The 9,113-nt window shown below is 43.6% G+C and overlaps 1 protein-coding gene across 1 annotated transcript in view; it reads right to left on the bottom strand.

Moving 5' to 3' along the window:
* Nucleotides 1-322: 322 nt before the first annotated feature.
* Nucleotides 323-9,113, bottom strand: part of LOC119415599 (coronin-2B-like) — a 12,028-nt gene continuing 3,237 nt past the window's right edge. Inside the window, exons 2-12 of the mRNA XM_037682786.1 lie at nt 8,171-8,345; nt 6,520-6,720; nt 6,324-6,440; nt 6,107-6,211; nt 4,995-5,091; nt 3,111-3,226; nt 2,932-3,022; nt 2,723-2,842; nt 769-965; nt 628-696; nt 323-388 (exon numbers count right to left, since the gene is read on the bottom strand). Coding sequence (XP_037538714.1) covers nt 323-388; nt 628-696; nt 769-965; nt 2,723-2,842; nt 2,932-3,022; nt 3,111-3,226; nt 4,995-5,091; nt 6,107-6,211; nt 6,324-6,440; nt 6,520-6,720; nt 8,171-8,345 — 1,354 coding nt within the window. The remainder of the gene's footprint in view (nt 389-627; nt 697-768; nt 966-2,722; nt 2,843-2,931; nt 3,023-3,110; nt 3,227-4,994; nt 5,092-6,106; nt 6,212-6,323; nt 6,441-6,519; nt 6,721-8,170; nt 8,346-9,113) is intronic.

A 9,113-nucleotide genomic window follows, 5' to 3' on the forward strand; every position in this document is an offset into this window, starting at 1 on the left:
ATTCTCTTTTAGCTGCAGCAGTTAAAACTCCTGCACCAGTTTAACGTTAAAGTAAACTGGTAGCCCCCACTTGAACCAGTCAAAGGTAAGTCCGGTTTGTTTTTGTCTTGGTTTTCATTCCCGTAGAACCCTGAAGATAAATTCCCCTGGCAGAAGGTTCACCTCTGATTTATCCTTCAGATGACCGGGGGGGGGGGGTTGAACTTCGTGGATTGTTTTACGTATTTAAGGCCAAAAAGTGCACGTCTTTACAAATGATCCTTTTTCGAACGTTGGTTTTGAGTCTGGTTTGCAAAGTGAAGCGGTCAGAGTCGGTGTGGAATCAGACGGTCGCCCTCATGTTGCTCCTGCTGGTCTTTATCTCCAACTCCAGCTGAGCGAGCCTCCTCTGCAGAAACGAAACCACCAGAAAGAAAACTGATAAAAGAGTTGAAAGTCAAGTAAACCAGAGGCGTCGCATCAGTTACATGTGAGGGGGACGTGTCCCCCTCAAATATAACAAATGTTTGTTTGGACCCCAATTATTATTATTATTCACACAAGGAGAACTGTTGGTCAGGCTGCCTCTTGTTGCTTGTACTCGGTCTGAAATAAACCAGTGTAGGGACACTCGTCGTTTTTACTCACGTCTTTCTGAAGCAGGTCCTCCCTCAGGTCTCTGATCTCGTCTTGTTGTCTATAAAAGGCCTTCAGGAGCTGAAACGCAGAAGTTCACGGTCTTTATTCAGTTTTCTCACGGTCAGGATCTGAACACTGCCTCTGACTGACCTCAGTCTCGGTTGTTGGCGGGGGTTTCTCTGCGGGTTCGCAGCAGTGGGGGGTGCAGCAGTAGGTCCAGAGTGGGAACTGCGTCTCGTCGGGGTGCCACCCTGACAGATCACAGATCAGGTCTCTGGGATATTTGGCGTCTTGATAGGCCAGCTGCTCCTCCAGGAAATCCTTTAAGGCAACGAAATGAGAACGAGCTTCAGGGAAAAGCTTCTCACTTTGAACCAGCTGAAAACTAGTTTCACTCCATCCTGAAGTTTATAAAAGTAGTAAAGCTCGATCGAGATGACCTTCCAAAATGTTTTACTCCTACAAATTCTTTTTTTTTTTTTTGTCACTGTTCATTTACAATTCAAGAGACAAAATAATAATTTGCTTACAGGAAGTTAAATAGAAAAGTAGACAACAACTTCAGACCTTCTTCCCTCCAGTACCTCGTCCAAGTTTGTCCAGAGAGACTCCAAGGTTGTTCTTTTAACCGCTCCCTCCTGCAACAGCCAGTGAACTTGGATGAAAGTTTGGCGTTGCTCTACATCAGAAGCCCTTCCTGTAGCAACCTTGGTTCAAACTTACACCTGAGGATTTCATGGCCTGACCATCAAGCTACTGCAAGGTGGGAGAAGAACCCTCTCTCTGGATCTGCCACAAAGTGTCCTCCAGTTGAGACATTTCTGAAACTCCTCCTTTAGGCGGCAACCAGAATGCATCCTTTGCAGATGCCCAAACCACCTCAACTGGCTCATTTCAATGCTGAGGAGCAGTGATTCTATTCTGATGTTGCTCGGAATAATCAAACTCTAACCTAGAGGTGTCATTACACAAAACCACCACAGACCCAAAGGATCCTTCAGGGCCACTTTATCCTCAGCCCATACGGGTCCTGCACACTCAAAGCTATGACTTGAAAACACCAACAAAACCACATCTGCAAAAAAACAGAGCTGGGACTCAGAGGTTCCCAAACCAGACAACCCACTGTCCTTCAGTACAGACTGATAATTGATTGAAGACTGATACACGCATGTTCTGTCCTCAACTATGAACAAAAATGGAGTTTCTTGAGCTCCTACCCTTAAGGGAGGAGGTAATTCCCAACTCAGAGTTGGTAATCCATCCTTTACTGGTTGAGGACTGTGGCCTTAGACTTGGAGATGCTAATCTTCTTGCAGGTTGCTTCACACTCAGCTGCCAAATGTTCTGCAAAGGTCCCAGCTCGATGAGGCCAACAGGACTGTGGGTCCCTCAACTCCTTGGCTGTTCCATAAAAGTTGTGAATAGAATCGGTGACAACGGGCAGTCCTGACATAGATCAACACCAGTGGAAGGACTGATTGGATGGATTGGACCGATTTGTTTCTGACTGCAAACCTAAAAACATTTTCTGCTGCTTATCTGTGGTTAGGTCCAGGAGGAAACAGTAGGACCAGAAGAGGAACCCAGACCTCCCTCACCCAGGCAACACTCTCCAGCTCCTCCTTGGGGATCTCAAGGTGTTTCCAGACAAGAAAGGGTACGTCATCCCTTCAGCAAGTTCTGGGTCTGGTCTCTTCCCAGTGGAACATACCCATAACATCTCCAGGGGGAGGTACTCAGGATCCATCCTAATCAGATGCCAGAACCACCTCCACTGGTCCAGATGATGAACCTCTTTACCTGATCTTTAAAGCTAAACTCCACCACCCAAGAGGAAGCTCATTTCAGCTGCTAGATCCAATTTGTTTCACCCTAAAATCATCTAAAACACATTTGGACCATTTTTTGGATAATGTTCGTGGAACCACAAAGTTCAAAAACTTCTGAGTTCACAGTTTTTGTCAGTAAGTTTTAGAGTTGTGTTCCCTTGATGATTTGTTCAGGTGTCTGATGAGACGTCAGCTTTTTACCCCATTGAGCTCTGACCCGAAACATCGGCCTTCCTTCTCTCTAAAGTCCTGGTTTGTGTTCATCCCCGCACCGGTCGGACTCATCTGGAACCTGACGGAGCCCAGCTCCTTTAACTGGGTCTTCTCTGCAGGGACTTTGGCGTATGGATTTTCCACTTGAGTCTCTGGCTTCAGGGACATCAGAACCGGGCCTGATGATGAGACGAGCAGACAGTGGTTGGTGGATCTCTAACACAAAGTATAAGCTGTAATTGGTTCAGGGTTTTGATGAGTTACAGACCCCTGTTGATCCCCTGCAGCCACTCCTGGGCCATCAGAGCCGGCTGGTTCCCGGCTGTCATTGGGTACAGGTCCGCTTGGAAAATCCCTGACTGAGAGTCCAAACCAAAACATTAGATTTGTTGTGCTCCGGATTAAATTTGACTTTCATATTGAGGGATCGAGGTGCACTGCCAGAACCTCTTTTCGTGGTACGATCATGGACAGTGGTTCCACCAGGTCTTTGACAGTAATCAGACGATAAAACCGGAAAACTTCACACGCGCTCACATTGAGGCCACGCTTCGGCATCACCCCTGAAAGACAAAAATGAGAATACAACTTTTTTTTAATCCTGAAGACGGGTTTGTTTTTACTGTTGATCAAAGACAGAGCAGATATGGTTTTGCCCAAGTCCACGTCTGCATGTCTTAATTTGTACTGTTAGCAAAATATCTCAGGAACCACAGAACGGATTATGAAACTCTAAACTTTGGTTGATATCTATAACTAATGTTTATTCAAGATGGCTACCAACACAAAATAGCTACAACTCAGTCACTTCTACAAATGTTGACTGTTCTGAACGGATGGTCCCTTTTTTACACGGAAGCCGGTTTCTTGGAATTCAACAGGAGGCGCTATTTATGGGACAGATCTGGGTTGGCAGGCCTCAGACTGATGAAAGACGAAAACTTGTCCAGGTGACATGACCCTCGTTTGTGACCTGGAATTTAGTGTGGTAGTGACTCAGAGTCATAAAAGGAACCAATAAGTCAAAGATTACATTGAAACTTTTAACCGTTGAGTCAACTCCGTCTGTTCTACAAATAAAATAAAACAGGGTGATGTGTTCTCATCTGGAGGTGTTAGCTAAGAGTCGAGCCGCAGCATTTTGGACCACTTGAAGGCGTCTAATGGAGGATTGGGAGATTCCTTCATATAGGGGGAATTACAGTCGAGCCTTGAAGTGATAAAAGCATGAATGGCCTTTTCCAAATCAGAGCAATTTTAAAAAAGGCTTAACTTTGGATAAAAGACGTAACTGATAAAAAGAGGCCTCGACTACAGAGGATGTTTGTTTATCAAACTTTAAGTCCTTGTCAAACGTCACCCCCAAGTTTTTAACTGTGGGTCTGAACTTGGATGTCAGAGCATCAAAGTTACAGGGAGCATCACCACCGAAGAAGAACTCCATCTTTCTTTCGTTTAAAAACAGAAAATTACGGTGAAGCCACTGTTTAATGTTGTCAATACAATCAGTAAAAGGTGTGAGAAGGTTAATGTTTTTAGGCTTCGTTGGTAAATAAATTTGTAGATCATCAGCATAGCAGTGAAAAGAAACGTGATGTCTGGCTATCACTGAAACAAGAGGCAGCATGTACAGAGAGAAGAGGAGAGGACCAAGAATAGAACCCTGTGGCACACCACAAGAGAGAGGGGCAGTAGAGGAAGACAGATTACCCAACACTGCATGTTTAAATGCAGCAGGGACAGTTCCTAGACGAAGGCAGGAGTTTAAAAATGTTAAAACACAGAAACCCACAGAATTAAAAACCTCTTTCAAGAACTTGGAGGGAAGAATGTCCAGAGGGCGAGAACACAAAATGATTTAAACTTAGACAGTTTTACAGAAATGGAGCCAAAAGTTGATCTTACTCTGTTCTGTTATTAGTTTTGTTTTGCAGAGCTTTAAAGTAGCTCTAAAGCTAGTTAGCTCATTAGCTCGTTAGCTCGTTAGCTCGTTAGCTAGTTAGCTCGATAGCGGGAATTTTTTCGTCTGAAATTTAGATTGAAACATTATTGGTATCAAATCAAAGCCCATTTGGTAAAACAAAAACATTCTACAAACTTAAATAATCTTTAGTTTAACCGATCTTTTGTTTTTATTTTTCTTCTAAGTTGGTTGTAGGAGCACTTAGCGCAGGTATTAGCATGGTGCTTTCCCAGTTCATAAAAACCAAAAACCCTTTGGTGTCAGGGTTTACAGGTGCTGGATTAGATCTACAACCAGCCCCGGTTTGATTTGCACCCGTTAAACCATTATTGGTTTGATTGATGTGTTTTTCTGTGTGTTGGTCTGACCGAGGCCTTTCTGGGGCAGCAGAGACCTGAACTCCATCAGGAAGTTCATGTAAGGTTTTTCAGGGCTCAGCTCGTAGCATCTGATGTTCCCGTCGCCCTAAAAACAAAAAGCACAGAGCAGATCTGTTAATGCCCACACTGTTGAGATACCGACACATTTACAGGCTGTCTGAACGTATTTACACACGTTTCTAACTTTGTAAAAGATAAATGGTTCTAGTGAATGAAGACGTGCAAAATTAGACATGTAGTGAGAATAAACGTGTTTCTAAACCCGAGTTCAGAATGATATTTCATTTTTATTTAACTGAATGTAAGAACAGTTAAACTGGTTTTACTGGTTCATTATGTTCAAATAAAGAGCAGGGGAAAGTAATGTTGGTCAGAGACCTTGTCTGAACACACACCTTTTCAGGAAATTTAAACAAGTGTCTTCCCTTTAAAAACGTATAAACTCGGTGTGGTCACAAGTTCTTTCTGCTACTCTTCATTGCATCGTCATCCATGAAAACCCGGGCAGATAAAGACTAATCACAAGACGCCTCAGTCCAGGACTGAGACGAGTTCTGGTCAGAAGACACCCTGAGGACGTGAGGGGGGGGGCGGAGACAGCCCACCTCGAAGCGCCTCCGTCCCTCTCAGGTCCATGTGTGAGAAATAAACATAAATGTGGAGCTGCAGCTCAGTAATGTGATGAACAGATGAAATGAACGGCGAGCTCTTGTGGTTTTAAACATCAACAGATTTCTGAGGGAACATCGATGACGACTCGCAGCAGCTTTGTGGTTAAAGGAACTGGTTAACCACGAACAGGCGCGCTGAACTGAGTCAGCTCGTGAAGTTTAGTAAACGCGTGCGACACGTTTAATGCACCGCGCTCCGCTTCAACCCAGCTGAGTTCTGCTCCACGTCCTGTGGTTCTGCTCGGCCGCTTCATTTCTGAAAGCTCCCGTGTGAGCGGGACGTGTCCAGTTCGTCTGCGGTTTATGAACGTCCAGACGGAGGAGACAGTCGAACTGATGTGTGCGTCCGTTTTGTGGAACCGTCTCATGAATGAGCCTACGGAGTATCAGGTTTTGGCCCAGCAGCAACACATGTAACATGTTTCTTACCTTTCCAGCCAGGTAGAGCATTTGTGTGTCTGGGTCGTAGAACGGAAAGAGAACTCCTGCAGATCCATCCAGGTCCTCTTCAAACAGAGGCTCAGACAAGTCGTCCTGCAGACAAGCAAAAATAAAAGGTTCATGGTTCCAGACTTCCACACGTTGTGGACTTTTGTCCTGTCAGGACATGTCTGTCCTGGTAAAAGTTAAAAATAAAGTGTCCCACGGGGTCCCAGAGGACGATCTGTCTGTGGTTCCAGGACGAGCTCCCAGTGGACAGAAGCATCTTCAGCCCCGTGATGTATAAGACTTTGTTGGCCTTGTGTGTCTTTTTGTTGGACACCTGCAGAGACGTGAAGCTTCATCACTGCAGGTTCTACCACAGGGAACGTTCAGACGAGTCAAACACCTGAAAACAGCACCTGGAGAATCTTCCCGGCCCGCGGGTCCAGGACTCGAACACGCCTGTCTTTGGACGTGACGGCCAGCCTGCTGCCGTCGCTGTTGAAGCTAACGGAGAGCAGCAGCGCCTCGGACGGGTACCGGTGGTGAACGGGCATCAGCACCACCCGGGCCGGACATCTGATCACTGCCTCGGGCCGGGACACGTCCCAGAGGAGGACCTGGACCAGGAGACAAGCTCAGGCCTGATCTGCAGCGTGAGTTCACCTAAATGAATCCAAACTGGTCACAGTTTTAGAAACGCAGGTGGAGCCGTTCAACATCTTTGTGTCAGTTTTTTGTCTTTTTGTTGACGTCAAATCAGCTGAAGTCTGTTGGTCTCATTTCTGCTGGACCCACTCGATGATCCGGACTAAGATCCAGTCTGGACTTTCTTTAAGTGAGAATTTTATGTTTGTTGGTTTTTGTGCACATGTTCTAACAAAAATGCTGAAAACCCCACACCCACCACTAGAGGGCGACAACATACAGGAAAAATAACTTTTTTCTGACTAAATATTTTCCCCTAACTTTTCATTTATTTATTATTATTATTTACAATTATCTCTCATCTATTAATATTTTCAGGACGCACATTTTGACGGCAACAGAATCAGGATAAAGTGAAACAAACACAAACGTGTTTAAAATGTGTTTTTGATGAGTTCATGTGGATCTGCTGAAACCTGAGTTCCTGGAAAGTGTTTTTAAAAAAGTAAATGATTCGTTACCAAAAACTCACTTTCTGTGGACAAAAGGTGCAAAAAAGTTTCTGAAAATATCCAAACTTTTGTAATTTAGATTCTCAAAACTGGACTGAATGTGAGCAAGGACCAAAAATAAAAAGTCTTTTGGTTCCAAAGCACCAATCAGGATTAAATCAATCAAAGAATCATCAATTTAAAATTCACTCGACTTCGTTTGTTTCTTACCAACGAAAATACAAGTTTGTGTCAGAAGTCGGGTGTAAATAACGATTAAAGAACGGCTGTTTGGAGTTAATAACAGATTAATAAAACACGCTGACCATGTTTCACTTTATAAAAAACATAAATGTGACCCGAGCTGCAAAATGAGTCAGAATGAAGACAAAAAATGACATATTATATTATATTATGTTACATTACAATACATTATATTATATCACATTACATTGTATTCTAATATATTAAAGTATATGAGATTTTTGTTGTAAAAATGAACCCATAAAAACACCCTCTATCAATCCTGGTAACTAAAACATCGGTTTTCCTAATTTATCTTTAAATTAAACATTTCTAACAAATCTTCAGAAATATTTTTATTTGCTTTGAAATAGACCTTTTTTTTCCCTGCTGGGAAATCCTTTCGTATAATGTTTGCCCTCATCATGAAGCTCAATGACATCACTCCAGACCAAAAACAAAAATCAAGGTTTTAAATCGGCACTCTGTTAATCAAAAACTATTTTGCTTCCAGGTGATAAATGACCAAATTACGGGTCATTCTGAAGCTTTTGAGACAGAGAGTTTGAAAATAAAAATCAAATAAATAAATAAATTCCTCATCATGACTCATTTTTCATAATGTGTCACTGATGTGATTTCTTGTGACGTTTGACGGACGTTGTGTCTGACCAATGAGACGTCTGACCTTGTAGTCGTAGGCGGAGCTAAGCAGCAGGTTCTCGGCGGTTGGATGCCATTCAATGATGGCCACCCTCCTGGAGTGACCAATCAGAGTCTTCCTGGGCCTGGTGACATTCTGTTTGACCCCGCTGGCCGGGATGTCCCAGATCTTCACCTGCGAACATGAAGGTGAAGATTTCCTGTTGTTTCAGTCTGACATGAACCTGAACCAGATTTTATCTCTAACATGAAAACCCAACACAAGGTGTCCTGATGCGTGATCAATAATCCAGGTAGATCAATCTAACAAGGTTGGGTCAGGTCCTCTGGACGGATTGTTCTTTGTTAAAATGTTTAATCTTTCATCCAAAAGACTTCTTCAGTCTGAGGAGCTGCAACAAACTCAGTCTTATAAACAGCACCTTCTCATAGTAGATCAACCAGTTCAATGCTGACAGCCAGAACTCCCTGTTCGCACGATCAAGGGGGACCATCAGCCTAACGATGGATCATTAGAGCCCTAACAATAGGTCATTGGAGCCCTAACAATATGTAGTTAGAGCCCTAACAGTAGATTATTAGAGCCCTAACAATATGTAGTTAGAGCCCTAACAGTAGATCGTTAGAGCCCCAACAGTAGATCGTTAGAGCCCTAACAATAGATCGTTAGAGCTCCAACAGTAGATCGTTGGAGCCCTAACAATATGTAGTTAGAGCCCTAAGAGTAGTTTGTTGGAGCCCTAACAATAGATTGTTAGAGCCCTAACAGTAGATCGTTAGAGCCCCAACAGTAGATCATTAGAGCCCTAACAATAGATCGTTAGAGCCCCAACAGTAGATCATTGGATCCCTAACAATAGATCGTTAGAGCCCCAAAAGTAGATCGTTGGAGCCCTAACAATATGTAGTTAGAGCCCTAAGAGTAGATCGTTGGAGCCCTAACAATAGATCGTTAGAGCCCCAACAGT

The sequence above is a fragment of the Nematolebias whitei genome, chromosome 1 (assembly GCF_014905685.2).
Source record: "Nematolebias whitei isolate Nwh7 chromosome 1, NemWhi1, whole genome shotgun sequence".
In the NCBI taxonomy this organism is placed as follows: Eukaryota; Metazoa; Chordata; class Actinopteri; order Cyprinodontiformes; family Rivulidae; genus Nematolebias; species Nematolebias whitei.